Source organism: Anopheles gambiae, chromosome 3, assembly GCF_943734735.2.
Source record: "Anopheles gambiae chromosome 3, idAnoGambNW_F1_1, whole genome shotgun sequence".
NCBI classification, from domain to species: domain Eukaryota; kingdom Metazoa; phylum Arthropoda; class Insecta; order Diptera; family Culicidae; genus Anopheles; species Anopheles gambiae.
In genome coordinates, this window is record NC_064602.1 from 83600087 (window position 1) to 83618571 (window position 18485).

General features: G+C 41.1%; 1 protein-coding gene across 2 annotated transcripts in view; it reads right to left on the reverse strand.

Annotated features, from left to right (window-relative positions):
• LOC133393081 (uncharacterized) overlaps positions 1–18485 on the reverse strand; it is a 412772-nt gene that overhangs the window by 331560 nt on the left and 62727 nt on the right. For both annotated transcript variants that reach the window (XM_061656427.1, XM_061656426.1), the window contains exon 4: positions 8718–8763. In XM_061656427.1, coding sequence (XP_061512411.1) covers positions 8718–8763 — 46 coding nt within the window. The remainder of the gene's footprint in view (positions 1–8717; positions 8764–18485) is intronic.

The window sequence follows — 18485 nt, forward strand, 5'->3', positions numbered from 1 at the left end:
TCGCATCGTCAATATGAGGACTTTATGATACTAATTTCTTATTTTTGTATGGTTTTACAACTTTATTACGATTTTCAAGAAGAAGTTTCTAAAAGACCTGCAAAAATGAATATGATACATTTCAGGTATCATGATGTTAAGCTAGAATATCTAAATTGGCTACCCTAAACGCCCACAGGAATTCAAGGCACGGGAAAGAAAATATCAGTTTTCCCAGTTTACAGCAAGCAAAAGTCCCGGATTTCATTTGCTTTTAAAGTCCAGGAACTGGTCATTTTGCAAACGTTTCCAACGGCTGGAATATTCATCCCTGCTGTGCCACTTACACCAACACCTTTCAAGGTGTGCCTGCACTAGCCCCTTTTCGCATCGCACTTGGAGCAGGAGACGAACGAACAGACAAATTCAGCTGCTGCTTTTCTCACCCGTATATCGCCATCGACCTAGCACAATGGAAGGATAACGGGACGAAATTGGCCCCATTTCGTGTTTTTGTTTCGTGTAACCCTATCTGCAGGAGAGGGTCCGCAAAAAACCCTCGCCTTTGGTTTTGGTGCAATTTTCCACTTGAAGGTAGATCGGACCTGCCGGACAGCAACGGTGGGCGAAGCAGCTCGGTAGGTTTCTTTCCTTTTTTTGCCGGTCCGGTGGATTGAAAATTTAATGAAATTATACAGCTGCACAGTGATGCAGGTGCTCGGAAATGGGTACTGCCGGGAGAGCTTGGGAGGAGAAATGCTGTTAAGATTTTCCAACGGTTTTTATTCCATTATTTGTACGGGAATGACCACAAGCTGGCGCTGGAGAAATGAATAAAAGGGCACTAAGTGAATACGGGAACGATAGTTTTCGTTGAATTTAATTTCCATCCTATTCTCGTGCTTTTGTTTTTGGTTACATTTTCCCCCAATCACTCGGTGCGCACGAAATTGACGAACAATCATCCAGCTCGACTGGATAAGTAAAATAACAAACAACCGCTTTTGCAACTACGCTTCGAAGTTGGACCGCCTAACCCACGCCCAATCACTATCACCGAACCATTCTGTACCTCCAAAGCTCGAGCACTAGTTTTTGCTGCCAAGGTGGATTAAAAATTTACGTCCAAAATTTACTCCACTGGAAAAGCTTTACCGAGCAAAAAGAGAAGGCATTAACATCGTGCACCAGTTCGAAGGTTGGCAGGACTTTTGCCACCGGTTTCCGCTGCAGAGGGCAAACTTGCAGGATCAGCTGCCGGCGTGTTTCCATTATCCCATGCAGCTCGTATCCCACCAGCACAACCCCGGTTCGGTTGCTAATAATTGCTCGGGCAAGCACATGACCTACCGGAACGATTAATGGCCACCAATGGAAGCGGCAACACCTGCAGTGATTGAAAAATTCCCAGGAAATAATGGGAGGGCTGATGTTGTAAGCTGCACATTTTCAGGATTTTTTGTGTGTTAGGTGTAAGGTAACAAGTAAAGTATAAAGTTGGGCAGAAGTAGGAACAATTAAATGTTTCAAATTTTACAGCACGTTTTAGAGATTTGGGTCAAACCAAATCAATGCTATAAAAATCAATGCTATAAATATGACATTTTTTAGCGCAAGCGCCTAGCGGTATGCAATTTGTTTGCATAAAGCTCATAATAAGCCATTACTTCACTGTATTTGCCAATAATTGATCAAGAATCTAAATGTTTGATAAGTTTTTTCATAATAGTTTAAAAATTTTTTTTTTTATTTTCATTGATTGTAATAGTTCATAATAATCAAGTGAAAAAGATCTAACAGTTTTATTCATGATGAATTTTTTACCATAATAATACAAAAAATATAAAATTCCTCAAAAACTGCTTCCTCTTCGTTTGAAAATGAGTTTAAACAAGATTCAACTTCATTAATTCAAAACCAGTTGTTCGCTGATGATATCGTTTGCCGCACTATTTATCTTCATCCTTAATATTCAATCAATCTACAAACTTCCCGAACAGCAACAAGATTCTCTGCAGCGCAGCGTCTTCAACCAGTTTGTCTATATCGATTTCTTCCGTCGAACTTTCTACACAAGAATTTTTTTCAACGCTGGCGTACCAGCACATCCCCCGGCTTGTTGTAGCGTTTGTCAACGTGCTTAAACGAGCAATTATTATCGGCTTACGGAATATTGTTATCATCTTTCCTTGCCTCGAGTACCAACAGCATAAGACGATTCCCTCCCAGTGGTAGGAAAAATTCGTTTTGCATGTTTTCTACTCCCGTGCTGTCAGCAGGAAGGTATGATTGGGGCAAAGCGGACCCCTGAAACTACGGAACAGAATAAGCTGCAACTAAAAAGGCACGCTCCGGGCATAAGCTGAAACTTGCTTTAATGCTTTCGGGTCTGCCCCGCGGTACGACAGGCGGCACCAAGCGGCACCAACTATTATTAAGTCCATTGCTCTTCCTATGCGACAAACTATAAATATTTGTGATAAGTTTTATTATTTCCTGCGGGAAAACAACTTTTTCTGCCCGCCGTGAAGGTACGCTGCTCCACGCCGTGTTTGCTTCTGTATTCTTTTTCCATCTTTTTTTTTTAAACTCCAGCTTTAAAACGTCAATGTTTGTCAACCCCCGAAGCGTAGCGAGTACAAACTTGTCCACCAGGGTTTTCTCTCCCCACTCTCACTGCCATAGAAAATCATATTTCACCGGTACCGGTTCCGTCAACGGGGCCGTGATTGTAACAAATTAGCTTTCCGCCTTTTCGGCCTTATTTACATTGCGCCTATGCGCCTTCGTACTGTGTAAGTGTTTTTTGTCGTTGTTTTGTTTCACTTTGTTCGCCCCACTGTCTGCAACAGTGGCGGGTGGGTTACGCTTCGGGTGCTATTGTGGGAAAATTTATGTGAAAATCGATAGATTAGTATCTCCGGCCGACTCAATTAATAATAAACAGTGCCGCATAGACAAATGGACTGTACTTGGGTGAGACAGTGCATAAAAAAGAGCAAACCATGGAGCGTTTTTTTGTGTGTCTCTGTTGCACTGGGCTAAAGACAATTTAATGACTGCAAAAAATGCATAGAGAAGACAACGTTGTGGAACGGAATATGAAAAAAACATGCGATAATTAATTATAATTTATATTATAATTCATTTTTATACATTTCATTCATATAGTTTATGGAGCCCTTGAAAGATAAAACAATGATTTACAGGACGCAACCAACTTAATTTTGAGCTGAATAACGATTGATTTATGAATGGATTGCATTTACTTTAAAACGATTTTGAATGTTTTTAAATATAAAATAAAACATAAACTTTATAAAAGTATAATTTTAAGTATTAATTTACGTTCTTCTAAATAATTTCATTTGAAGCCAATGATCTACCAAATGACTTGATGATCATCGAATTAAAATATGTGTAAAAGAATTAAACGAAACATATTTCAAATAAAAAGAATATATTTAAAAACTTAAACTAGTAAAAATTAATATAGACGAACAAAATTACCAGAAAATATCACGTACCTAATGAAAGAAAGTTATTGGCTCATCATTTTGTAATAAAAATGAATTTTTAATGACACTTCAATGCTTGCTAGAATACATTCAGGAACCCAGATGTACATGTTTTTTTTACATTTTCTTCCCACAAACAAACACCTTCAATTAACCTTCCTTATTTCAAGCCCAACCGCCCAGAAAGTTCCTGAATGTGGTCCAAAAACGAGTCGCAAGGTAAAAAGGCTGTATTGCAAGCGTCGATAAAAGTCGGACCACAATTTAGCTAATGCAATCTAATACCCGGCCTGTTTACCCGAGGTCGAGCCGGCTCAACCAACATCAACACCGAAGTGGCATAAGATGGAGGTGGAAGCAAAATAGTAAAAAACATCAACGATTTTTTCTCTACCGTTGTTCATTAACCTGATTTCTTTCTCTTCGCTCCACCCGTTTGTGCGCATTTCCTTCTTGCGCATCGTGCTGTGCTGTTGCTGCCCGCGTGCAGTATCCTTTTTCACTTCCAGGAGTCCAGAACGTGTGCGTACACTTTCTCCATTTCCTCCCGATACGATTGCTTGCTCAGTGTCGGTCGGTATCTTATCCGGTGGAAAATAGTTCACCGTCCGTACCGGGACCGGGGCCAAGAACTTTCGCCTTAGAAAGCAAATAAAGCGACAGACCGAAGCAAAGAGGGAAGCTAATTCCATTCATTTCGGAATGAGGAAGGTTCTAGCCATGCCGGGTCGGTTCACCTCAAGATAGCCTCCGAAGAGGAACGCTGCTCGAAGTCGTTTCTCTAGCAAAAGCTTTGAGCAAGCCACCTTGCGATACGAGCACGACTCGTCCATCCGAAAGTAGTCTGAGCAAGTTCGTTGGTATCGCTACATAATGGCCGGACTAGCTTAAACACGAAAGTAGACTACGTTCGCCCAGTTTTGAAAAATCAAGATGAAATGAAGGCTTTAGAAACGAAGCAGCTCTCACAGCTTGGAAGGTGAACTTTTCTTTCCGTACGGCGGAAAACACTCTGCACAATGCGGCCGTCGCTCGTGAACGAACGAAAGCGTTCGAGAAGTTCCCTTAGTGGCAAAGAAATTAATGCACACCAGTCGTACACATATACAACCGCGCGGGAAGCTTTGCATAACTATAAGGAAGCTACGTGCAAAGTATGATCTTTCCCTTGGGTGCCATAAGTACAAGATGGGAGGTTTTCTAGTGTATGTTTTCCGCGTTACGGCAGTACACGGGGGAGGGCAACGGGTTTTACTCGCAACGCTCATCCACGTACACGGTTAGAACATAATCGTTAGTGAGTAAAATACTTCTTCCGTAGCTTTTTATTCATCTTCTCCACAAGCTTGGCAAGCTTACTTTTATGGTTCTGTTTTTCGATTGCAGCCGATACTGTCGACATATGACTAAACGGTGGACGGTGGGGCGGTTGTGCGCCATTCTTTTTTGTTTGCTTTTTGTTACCTCTTTTAAACCAGCAAGACGAGACGAAAATACGTGACTATTTGCATTTATATGGGTAGACAAGTGCTCGTTGCATTAATGCAAACGGCAAAGCCATAAAGAGGGATCCTGCATCCTTAGTGAGATGAGCAGTTGGATCAAAATTGCAGCCCCGGCCTGGGCAAAACCTGAGACTGTTGAATATGGCACTTGTTTTGGCAGTTGTTTTAATGAGTATTGTGCTGGCAAAGTAAATGATAACAAATTTGGGATGATTTTTGACATCCTGCTTATGTCTTGCCGCTGTAATTCTCTTTGTTAGGTTGGTACGTAACTCGCTGGAAATATAATATTTCGAAGCTGACATGTCAATATAAATGATTGACATAATTTAAAAAATATTTTTTTAAATCTGTATTGCAATGATTAATTTTTTAATAGATTTAATTCTTTATTACAATGATTTGGTAGACAAATTGCATACATTTAGGCGCTTAAGAGTGATTCTGTTCTGGTTTGAAATATGAACGGATAATGATTAAAACATTTTTTTTTCAGTTAAGTCCTTTGATTTGGTTTGCACATTAAGTAATTGCCTGATTATGTACGTAATTATGTCATATAAGTTATGTGTTTAACCGAAAAAACGAAAAATATTTTTTTTTTTCGGTGCGCCTTTAGGAGGCCCCAAAAATAGCCCTTTTTTTGCTTGTTCTTGGTTTCCCACTTGAAAGTTTAATTTTTTTCGCAATAATCACCACCATTTTTCCAAAAAAATCCTCTCAAAAAGAAGTTTATTATTTTTTGGTAAAAAAAATCTTTAAACCCCTTAACTACATTATACTGAACTAAGTGCATTAGGGAAAGTGTACAAAAACCTAAGAAAGAAACATAAAATAAACTCATAGAGTCTTGCTAATTACGTAAAAGAATCCCATTACAAAAAGATATTTCAATGCCATGGCCACTGTTTTGCCTGTCTTATTGTAAGCTATTAATGGTACATTTCTCCTTTTTTTTGTAAGCACTTTTTCTCTTAAACCAAAAACGATTGCACTCCATGATCGATAAATCTTCCATAATTACCACCACCCGAAGCGAGCCCCCGTCTTAATGGTTTGGCGTCGCATCTACCGCACAGGTGATACACGCGGGGGCTTAGGTCAATTGCCGATTTTCGGCAATCTTCCATTAGCGGTTTCGAGCCAGTCCCGCTGCCACCAGGGCAGCTCCGTTTCGTTCAGGTGCTAAATATTTAACGAGCCACACACACACACACACCGTCACCGATCCCGGAGCGCATAATCCAAACCCACCGCACCCGCACCCGGTAAGGCAGGACCATCTCCCATCTGACCGTCGCATTACTTATTCACGACCGTCCGAGCAGACAGACGGACCGGTACCGGGTGCCCAGTTTCACGGGACAGTTTCACCATCGACCAAACATCGACTCCCCGGATCGCTGGCGAAAACCGCAGAGGCACCCGCAGGGGCTTGAGAGCTGCCGGGAGAACGGTACCAGCAGCTGCCGAACAGTTTCGGGTGCATATTGTTGCTATAAATCAATAATAATTCAACATCATTTCCAGATCAAATACTGCGCCATGCGAGCTCCACGCAATAGCGATGCGAGGTTGAAACATGCCGATCGTGCTTCGATACACTCGAAACAGCTGAATAATGGAAAATCCAATGAATCACTGCCCACTTGACCACTGCCTCACACAGCTTCGCCAACCGAAACCGCGAGACTGTCTTGTACGCAGCAAAATCGTTACAAGGGATTTCCCCGCTTCAGATGGACCCTGTTCGGACCTGTCTGGCTGGGCAACATAATTTGCAGTGGGCGTTAGGAAATTGTTGAATTTTGCGAAAATGCACCTTTTCGTTCTGATATGCCGTACACACACACTCGTATACACACGCACACATCAAGTTCGAAGGAAAGTGAACGAGCAAACGGACTCATCTATAATGTAGCGAGAATTGCACACTGCCTGTGACTGGGGTTGGTGCTGGGGTTCACGTAAAATCAACCATCGATGGGATCATGTTGGGGCATAGGGGGACGAGATCGTCCACGCACGCAATGGTAAATAGTTTATGCACTAATAAGACGGTTTTTACTTCCGGACGTTACCGTACGGGACGGCTGCCGTGCGGGCTACGGGCCGGAAATTGGAGCTGTTACATGACGGTGGTAATTTAGCGAAGGATTTTCAAGAAATAGTTGCTTGTAAATAATAGTTTTACTGCGTTCGTCTTCATGTTTACCATAAGGTAAGCGATTGTTTCAGCGGTACAAAACGATTCGTTACACAATACGCCCATAACAATAAACTACATGAAATATTTCTGAATTGAAGGACGTAAATATCTGCTCATAAGTAAAGCAATTTAAGCTAATGATTCATTGATGTGTTACTTTTCAGCTCATTGTTTCAGCTCAGTGTAAATACTAGGAACAATCATATATTAGTGTCTAAACGTATTTATTGAGGTAGAATTGAAATATTAAAATAAGTTATCAATCAAGATTAATTTCAACAACTGGTATCTTGTTAACTGTATTTTTTAACTTTCGTGTATTGTAATCATGAATACAGGGTTTCCCAAGAGTTATTGGTTGGTTCCCATTAATTTTTAGTGGGTTTCCTTATTTGTTTGGTGCTTTCCTTCGATTTTTTGGCCGTTTTCCAGAATTTTTTGTTCCAATTGTATTAATATACAATCGGAAAATACCAATAATTTATAAAAACGAACCAAAAATCTATGGGATACGATGAAAAATTCGTGGGAACGCACCAAAAAATCATGGGAACTGACCAATAAATCATGGAAAACCCTGTAAATCATGAGAAAGATCAATTCAGAACTAATTTTACCGTTTGCGATCATTCACTATTTTCGCCTAAAGTTAGGCAAGAGTTGTGCCTTTTCCTGCTTTTAAGGGAAAGTGTATTGACCTGACGTCTGCTTTCAGGTGGCGTCGTCCGACAATGCACTGAATCTTGTTTTAAGTTAATTTAATTCAACAAGCTATTGTACATTGTAATACTTAATTTACAATTATTCAATTGCTTGCTATCGAAGGCTCGTGCTTCAATACTTATTTGAATAGTTTAACGCAAACTGAATGAATTGTTGATCTAGTTTATGCATTGTCTTACATAATAAAATAAAAATAATCATTTATAAAGTTGAAATGCCTGACAAAATTACAGAATTTACAGAATGAAAAGAACTTGCCTTTTGTAAATATGTAAATTAAAAAATTTAATTGTTGTTTTCCCAAAAAAATAAACAATATGCTGCTTGGAAAAAGAAAAATTCAAAGGAGAAAAACATTACAATCATTAAAATGTACAGAAGTAAAAGAGACAAAACAAAACAGGAAATGTTTTGGACATATTGGTACTTCATGCTCTGATACACAAACATATGGTTTTTATCATCTCCTCTACTGTCAGGCTGAATGGATCAACACTTCTGATTGCATGTTTGACCCACTTTATGCTTCACACACCCACAGCACAGAACAGTAGTACAGATAACACGTTCGAGTGCTCCCACTGCACATAGAACGTCCTTTATTATGACCTGCCTAACTTTTGCCATCGTGCCCCACTCCCCCAGGCTGGATTGATAATAAACTGACCGATATTTTCGCCTAAAGTTAGGCAAGAGTTGTTCCTTTTCCTGCTTTTAAGGAAAAGTGTATTGACCTGGCGGCTGCTTTCGGACGCTCGCCCGAAAATGCACTGAAACACTTACCTGCAGCTGGTGAGAGCTTCGTTACGACACCCCATCGGATTTTCCACTGAAATGAAACACACAAAGAAAGGGGGAAAAGAAAGGTAAGCGTACAATCGATAGTTTGGTGCATAGTTTTTGAGGTGGTGCAAAAATAAGGAACAAAAAAAGGCTAAACGATAGCTGCCCGGTGTGTACGTTTGCTCTTTCCCTTGATTGCAGCGCGGAAAACAGCTCGCCCGCATTCGATGCTCGTGGGAAAAATCCGTCAACAGCGACTAGCGAGTGCGAACCAAGCTGAGCCGGGTCCGTAAAGTAACCTTCAATCGGTTGTGCGAAAGTTTTCTTACCGTGCCAAAGTTCCCATAAACCCAACCAATAGACGGGGTTGAGTAAACCCCCTTTCGGAATCGAGATCAAACCGTGCCGAGCTGCTAATTTGGGTTTGCTGAACCTCCCGGGAATCTGCGCTTGATCGGGGACGGGGAAAAAGTTGGCCCCAAATCAGACTGCTGCCGAAACGGAGCGATAGCTTCCTACACGGGGCACGGTAAATGCTTCCGGGATTGTTGCGGAAAGTTCAATCAATCTCTGATTTTACGCTGCTTTGTTTCGGACCATTCCGGCTATCGGTGCGCAATGTGTTTGGCATTTTCGGTAAGCCGGTTGACCCAAATCTTACAGAAGGGGTAAGTTATTGTGCGCTCGCCAGCAGACTGGTGCACAGGTGGTCGAAGGAAATGAGCTTGGAATAGTTTGCTGCTAAACGATGCATCCGAAAGTTCCGAAACGGCGTGGAGTTTGTTGGCGCTTTTGTTTCCGGAAGTATGTCTGGCTCGAGCAACAATGCTTCAACTTCAATCGGTTGTTTGAGCGAACCTGCTTTAAAATTGAGTTAAATTGTTTCATTCCCTTTCGGTACAGCAAGATGGCTTGAAAATACATTATTGTGTTGAAATGCGTTCAAAAAGGATCTTAAACGGCTTTTCAGCACTCCTGAATTCAAAGCACCAAGCTAATAAGCTGAAATCAATCATCAGGCATTTGTGAATGCTGAGTGAATGAATGCTACATAAATGAGAATGTATGCTAGATAAATATATAAATATTAGAACATCAGCCAGCAATACAGAACCCTTTAAGAAAGAAATCCTAATGAACACTAAAACTGCCACTAAAAGCGCGAAAAGTTGCCGTCGGCAATGAAACATAAAATGAAAGGAGCACAAAAACGGTTCAAAACTCCACGAAAACATACACGACCAACCTAAATAAAGGCCCTCGCCACACGATCCTACACATGTGCGCCATTATCGGGTATGCTGCTAAACCAAACATAAGGCATACGAGACATACCTTCCCCGCTGCCCGTTAAATGGCGAAACGGAACGTAAACTTTTTCTATCAAAACTTTCACACAATGCACCACACAGGGGGCGGAAGAAAAATGTTCAACCGCAAAAGTACCCCTCCATCTAAAGCCACTTGCAGGACCATCTTTAGAGCAGAAAAGTGAGAAAAAAGTAAGCGGTACACACAAAAAAAACGCCCTTCTTGAAGAGTTGATGAAGGCAGGATCACCGACCGGGCAAAAGCAGCCGACACAAAAGCGGAGCGGATGGCTTCACGTGCCGAGAGTGCTAATGTGCCAAGCGATGTGCCCGGGCTCTTTCTTCGATGTTTGGAAAACGGAACCGATGAACATGTAAAAGCCAATGCCCGCGCGAGACGGAGGTTGGCAGTGGGGACAGGACCTTCCTGTGCCGGCATTCTGTCAATGCATGGTTTATGTGGCGAATGTCAAAGTTTTCCTTCCGATCATCGATCCCGTCGTGCCGCAAGAAGCCGTCGTGTGTTGGTTCCGATTTTCCTTCGTTCAACGATCGGAACAAGATGTTACATTACCCAACCGGGTTGTATGATGACGTGCTGACGACAACGGGTGGTTGAATGAATTTGCAATTCTTCTGTGGAATTTTTAGTTTTTCCTTTGGCTTTGATTTTGTGCATTTTTTTCAACCCTTAGATATGAACACAATTTTTCAATCGTATTGTTTGAATGGAAACGGATAGTGGGTGAATTTTTCAAATCTTTTACATTTTTGTGCCACTCACTATGGCTTTTTGATAGTTTTGTTCTTTTTTATATCTTAAACCATTTTCAAATTTTATTTTAGTTTAGTTGAAATTGTTTGTTTGTTGATGGTTTTAGGTTTATTCTATCAGTGTTGATCATTTATTTAATTTATTAGTTTTACCTTTAGTATATCGTTTTATTTGTTTAATTTTTTATATGGTTTATTATATTGCTAATTTATATTGCTTATTTTATACCTTCATTTTGTGTTCTTCGTTGAATTGTTCAAATTTATTTTTAAGTGATCCACATTTCGTATTTCATTTGTTTGTTATATTTCTGTTCGTGTAGTTGATTTTATTGTTTATGAAATAGCTTGAAAGATACTTTTTATATATATTATTTTAAATTATTGTTTGTTTTGTTTGATTCAATACGATTTTTGTGTTTTGAATAATTAAATAACATTTCATTTACCATGAATTACTTTCTCACGGATTTTACCCACATTCATACCACATCGCACAAGGAATGCTATTGATTTATGTTGTTTCATGCCATCGCCACCTTACATCCTGCCCAGTTTCCTTCCCGCAACATACCAAATCTCATTTTGACAGCCGAGATTGAGTGAGGACAAACGGTGAGCCCGACGGAATAAGGAACAAAAAAGAAAACTGTCCACCGTCAGACGGCTCGATAGAAGCCCACCGCAACATGACATTAATTGACGTTTCCATTACCAATCGACGACGACGACGACGAGGCGTACGGGAGTGCAGTAAGTGACGAACGCGTTCGATATTGAAACAGCTGATCGGTGTTGTTTATTCGACATTAAACCATGTTCGGTTTCGGGTGCGGGAATGACTGAGCACAGTGGGTATGATGTGTAAGTACAAACTGTTGTCATTAAAATTACACCTCGTCCGGTGTAGCGATTGAATATTTCATAGCCTTTTAGACGGGGGAACATGAGGTTATGTGGAACGTGGATTGATTGATCAACGCGACTAAGCGGTGGAAAGTGACACTGACGGTGAGCTGAACGTGACGTTTGAATATTTAAACGTCGGGGCCATTTTCAATTGCTAATTGTTTTAGATATGGTTGACGTCCTATTTCCCAATGAATAATGCCGCAAATGGAAATACAGGGTACATTTTTGAGGCTGTATCTAACCCGCCAGTGGGAATGTGTGTATAGGACAACACGGACACCAAAAAAAACCTCCCCAAAAGCACAACAAAGTTACCCATAAATCATGTTTCAATTCCGTCCGGCATGACGCACCGGCAATAGGACCGGCTGCAGGAAGAAGAGCAGCATATAATCGGTGGACCTTCGCTCGGCACGTTGGACACACCGCCGCCACCACAAAGGGGCCGTACGGACCCTCGGTATGCGAACCATCCCATTTTTCCCCCCGCTTTCGCGCGCTCCCCTGAGGCCAAGCATCCAGCGATTGCAATTTATATCAATAAAACGTGTCATTTACGGTCGAAATGCTGTAATAAAAGTTGATGTATGGTGTGTTCCTGTGTGTTTTCCGCGTGGCCCCGAATGTGCACTTTTTGTTCTTAGCGGTGATATTGTTTTTGCACCTACTTTGCATACTTTCGGGAGGGTGGTGTCGGTGATGATGGTGTTGCTGGTTAGCATGAAAGATCCTGTGGTATAATAATAGCCCACGCATTATCATTTACGGCGAAAGCCACCATTGTTGTAGGGGCACAGTTTGTGGGAAAGCCATTGTATGAAACCCAAATCGTACCGCTGTAAGAGGCGAAACATTTCATTTTTACCAAAACAAACCACTGGTAGCGGGAGTTTCATCGTCATCAGCATCATCATTACCATCATTATCATCATCGTCATTATGCTCAACATCATCATCAGCATAAGTGTATTTATGGGGCAGGGATTGCAGCGCACCGTACCTTTTCTAAACCCCAGCCAACTGTACGCCCTCCATCTGTGCCTGTGCTGATGATAAATTATAACACGATTTAAATTGGTTTGGTTCATTTTGCTTTGATTTGCATCGGAATAATTAAATGAAGGTAAGGGAGGGTGGCTTCGTCCAAACAGTACAGCAAAGGGTTGGAGAGACCTTTGAGTTTATGCGATGGAAAAGGGCGCTGTTTTCAAATCGATACATTAAGGACGTGGCAACGCTGATGATGAAAGATGGTGTTTCAAACGAAAAATGGTGGGGAATAGGAAATGAAGAGTAAATGACAAAGTTTTGAAAGACTTAGATTCCTAAAGAAGATGTATGATTTTCTTTGAAAGTATCAAAGTATTTAATAATGTACTTTGTGCTACGCAGATAGCATAATTCAAGGCGTTTTGTAGTTTATATGTACGCCGGAAGGTATGCAATAAAAGCCATTATGCTTAAAAGAACATTAAAAAATGAATTTTGAATTTGAATAATAATTTGGAAATGTTTAACTAATGTTAAATCGAACAAATGCAATTATTATACGATGTTGAGTTCATATTTCGTTTGTTATAATGAATAAAAAAAAACAAAAAACTAGAAACATTGTCGCTTTTATGAAATATTCATTTTGATTTTAATTAATTTGAAGAAAAGCAATTGTTTCATTTTTGCATTCTAATATAAATTTATTTTACAAACTATTTTGACATCACAAGCTCAAAATTCAAAATGTTCCATTTTGCTTTAGGATAAAACATAAATAAACAACCGTCTAAAGTCTAAACATTTCATGCAACAGTTTATCGATTCAAACCGTTGCATAAAATTTTGCATCGTTGTATCATCATCACTAACTGCTCAACAATTGTGCATTGTTTACGCCTTTTTTATCGTCTCACATACAGAACCACACAAAAGATTTGTAACGGTAGCTTCATTGTTTCAGTGTTTTCTTTTACGCTTTGCCACACACACAGTTCCCGTTACTCTCCCAGTACTGGGCTCCCAGCAGCGGCATCGATAGTGCCTGGTTTTCCCACTGAAAGGCTTCGAGTTAACGATAAACGGCAACGCTTTACCGGCACAAAGCTTCACTTGTCCCGCTGGCATTGTGTCGGCATGTAAATAAATCGACACCCAATAAACGTTCCTCGTTGCACTGCCACGGTCAGCGCAAAGCGAACATGCGTGTAGTTTCCCGAGAGCCAGAATCCGATCAATGATGTTTCGTTGCTGTTGTGTGTCTGTTTTTTTTTTTGTACTCCTTCCTGCGCTCTTGTTCTCGCACATGATTCTCGCGCACATGCACTTGACCATTCGCCATGTGCATGTTTGCATCCATTTTCACGGATGTTCCAGCTGCAGCGTAATTGGGAAAATGGACTTCTCAGCCATATTTGGTCGTTCAACAGTTTTCGCTCGGTCCTACGGTCGAATGGGTTCTTCTCGCACGAGCCTGGGCAAGGCACAATCATTGCCAACAACGTTTCGGGTGTGTTGTTATGTTTTTTTCCAGCTTTTTACCGATTTTGTTTTCGTTGAACGAGCTTGGCTTGTTTGTTTTATTGGTCCGATAGGAACACTGATCCAATTGGAAGAACAGCATTCCCGCTGTTCACGAGAATGTTGCTTGTCGAGGCGCGCAGGCTGATATCGAATGGTAACTGATGCAACGCTGTTACATCGTTCCAACTGCACGTGAAAGAATGTGCAAGATTGATGTAAAAAGGCGTGAATTAAATAACGATAGATGATGTGAAACGAAACGGTAGACGATTTTAGGGATTTGTTGAATTGTTGTAAGTAAAAACAAACAGTTAAACATTTTGTTGTTTTTGTTCAATTTTACGAACTTCACTTCCGATTGACCATACACCTACGATTTAAATTTTATTGGGCAAAGCTGTTAGTTTAATCTGATGTATAAAATCCAAATAAATAGAAAGTAGGAAATTATTCAAAACGTTATTTTTTAGATAACGTTTCTCGTTTTCTATACAGCGCCTAAATATATGCAATATGAGATTTTCCACATTTCATTATGAAATGATTGGACTATTTATCGTCTAAGATAAAATTTATTCAATTTTTTAATATCTTTGATTCAAATAAATTAATAATCTCCTAATATAAATAATGGAAACGAGACCGCAATGATGATAGTAGCTCTTACAACATTCATTTACATCCTACCCAAACTACCTCAAACAACGAAAATATTTACTAAAAGTCTTACATTTCCAATTCATTCCCCATTGAAACAGCAGTACGCAGCACTGTGCAGCACCGGAAACAGGAGATAAAAACGTCTCCCTCCATCGAGCGAAAGAAGTCATGAAAAAATCCCCCCAGCATAATGGAACAATAAAACACTACACAATGGAAAACACATACACACACGCGAGCGCGCACTCATTCACAGTCGTTTTGTGACGAAGGAAACAAATTTTCTAAACAGACACACAATGGCCAAAAATCGTTCTACACGCCTTCCGCTTCCTCCAGTCAGCACCCCTCAGTCAGACCACCACGCACAGACAGTTGTACGAACGGAAAGTCTTTATTGCTGTCATATCGTCTGCATTCAGCTTCCCCCACCTATGGCAAACCACCCAAGCACACCCTCCATTTGTCGCTAATTTATGATTGTGTTTCATAATTTAAAAGACCAATATTTGCGTAAAAAATCACAATCGCAGAATGGCAGTGATGGGTGCAAAGCAAAAACATCTCCTCAGCACTGCTGCGGGGTCCATTCTGGACATGAAAAAAGGGGGAAAAGATGGCTTTTAAAATAATACACAAACGCACAGTACAGGAGACAAAGAGTCAACCAGTGTTGTGTGTGTGTGTAGCCCCGGGACGAGGACCCTGCCTGATTTTCTAAAATATAAGCTAACCACCCTCGTTTACGGCAGCTCGGTTTGAAAACCACAGCGCCTGAAATGCTGCAAGGAACCGCTGTTTCTCACACAGATTCCACAATCGCTGGCGAACGAGCCGAAGGTTGGAAAATACGGTTCGCTCGACTGACTGCATTCAGAGTTTTTGATGCGCGTCTGCCCAAAATTGGTACTGCGTGCCCGACTTTTCCGGCACTGGGTAGAAGTTTGCCTCTAGTATTTGTGCCTCATTTCCCCCATTGAGAAAGATGCGTAAGTTTGGCCATTCAGAAGCGACGCTATTCATCGCCGAACTTCTTCAGCTACAACAATTTAAAAGGTAAAAAAACACGGTGGGAGAGTTTTTAATTTTATTTAAGCCTGTTTTGATAACGAACCGAAAACCTCTCGCCTTATTGCACATCACAATAAAGCATTAATTGATGAAGGACAAGCGGGAGCGGGAGCGAAGATGCATTCGGGGACCGTGCGGGGCAACGGCAAAGTAAGCACGGCTAATTTCCATCCTCTTTGCGTGAGTAAAATGAGAATGAACAGCATTGAAATTCAATTGGCTCGGGCCCGGGGAATTCCCTTCGGAACGGTACCGTTCCGAAATCTATCTAATTAGAATACAACTAAGAATGAATGCCACCTTTCCAGCCAACGAGAATATGTCGAGCAGCGCGGTGTACTGAGCAACAAACGAAGCTAAATATTCGTCTTTGCGTTCTTTTATAAAAAACTAACAACCGAATGGTTCCTTACCATACCGCAAAGTTTTGTAGCGTAACCAAATTTTTCACCGTATGTACGTCAATCAAACTGTCACATACTGTTGTTCCGTGAAGGAAAATGTACTACGATGCTCGCAAGGGAAATTCCCAAGGAAATTCTTTCCCCTCTTTTCCCATTTTTCACATCACCTCTCGTAGCTGTCAAATTAATTTAATCATGTACGTTACAGTTCAAATTTTGCCCGCTCTGCTGTTGAATCTTGCAAGCTGCTGTAAATGTTTCTAGAGCGAGAATAGGAAGGAATACTATGCAACCTCTCTGTTTTTAGGATTGTTTTTATTTTTACAATTTTTATGCCCACCCAGCGGCCCAGAGGTAAACAGCTTGATTGACGAGCGATTGCGCGCCGATTTGTACGCTCGAGCGTTGAAAATTTTACTGATTGAAATTAATGTAATCGATTTACGATCGATCTCGCCCGTTTGCCCCGCGGGATGCTGCAAATCAGGCACTGCGGACAATCGGATCGATCAAAACCGCCCCGGCTCGGCGTGCGCTGCGGCGTTGACGGGACCGAACGATGGAACAGATTTTCCATATAATCCCGTTTATCTGTCAGGTTGAGGGGTTTGATAGGGGCTAGGAGGTTCAGGGTGATTATGATATAAACAGGAAAGAGGATGCTGAACATAATTCGTGCTTCGCGAGGTGTGTTAGAAATTAGCAGGTCTTTAACAGAGTGTGTTTGTTTGTACATTGAATCTGCTTAGTACCACCCATAGTGAATCTTTATAATTCATTATTGTTGTAGTTTTAGTGAAGTGATGCCTTAGGAAAAATCTCGAACATAGAAATAATTTAAGTATTATAAACATTTTTCACATGCATTATGAACAATATTTCACTTATTAAAAAAAAAAAAAAGTCCTAAAATGTATTAACAATATGTTGTAGGATACATCAATTGCATACATTTAGGAGCACTTGCTCTATGCTTACGAAAACACATAGAACCGTTTCTTTATTGTTATTTATTTATTTATTTTATTGTTACGTCACTATTTCGTATGAAAATATATTTTAACAAATTCATAAAATATTTTCATATCTTAATCACGAAATATTTTAAATTGTATTTTAAAATTAAACCTGTCGCTCTTTCAGCAACATAAAACTCAACACTTGCTGTACAACTGTAGTATCCAGGACTCTCACTTGAGAGAAAAAACCCTCAACACTCGATTCCATTGCAAAAAAAAACCCTCCCAATAATTTCTCGGCTTTTGAGCAAATTTGCATAAATTAACCATAAAACACGATACCCATCACACTCCTACCCGGGTGCCAAGGGTTCTCCTATCGACTGCACCGACCCCTACTTTCACCGTACCCCTCCAAAAAGAAAGAAAGATAGCGAACAAGCACGCCACTCGTTGCCCCAGCATTACTCAAATTATTCATAAATTAATCCCACAAGAACAATCCCACCGGCCCACCAAACAACACCGACGAAGGAGTCTCCATCTGGCCCTCTCGCTCGTCCGTATTCTGCATACCACGCGACACGGTTATCATCGACACACCAGCGTCACACGGAAGCAGTACAGTCTCGGTACAGTTTTACAGCGCTTTTCCTTTGGTGAAATGTACTAACACTTTTTTTTTGAAACAGGTTTGTTCTTTTATCCCTCTGCTTTTTTCCTGCGCGTACTGATTTTCTCTCACTCCAAAACACCACCACGGACTACGGTGCGCCGGTAGTGAAATAAATTAAAACAATTCCTTTCGGGGCCGCACCGCACGCTACTAACGCCGCTACTGATTACACTGTCTCGGGGAAGAGGGGGGGAGACCTACAATAGACTTTTAGGGACGTTGTAAAAGATCCATTTCCAGCCTACCGCCCGAATCGAACGCCGGTCGTGCGCCGATGCGCCGTCACGCTTCCTTGCAAATTCCTCGAGACCTTAAATCAGAAGATCCGCCCCACTCGCCAGCATTAGCAGGGCCGCCAAAAAGTTAACGGCGGAAGAATATGCTCCGTCGGAAAGAAGTCAATCTTCCCTCAGTTCTCGCTTGCTTGCCTCCTCAGTAGACGGCACAAAAGAAAGCACCACGGCCCGGGCGTAAGCAGCATGCTCTAT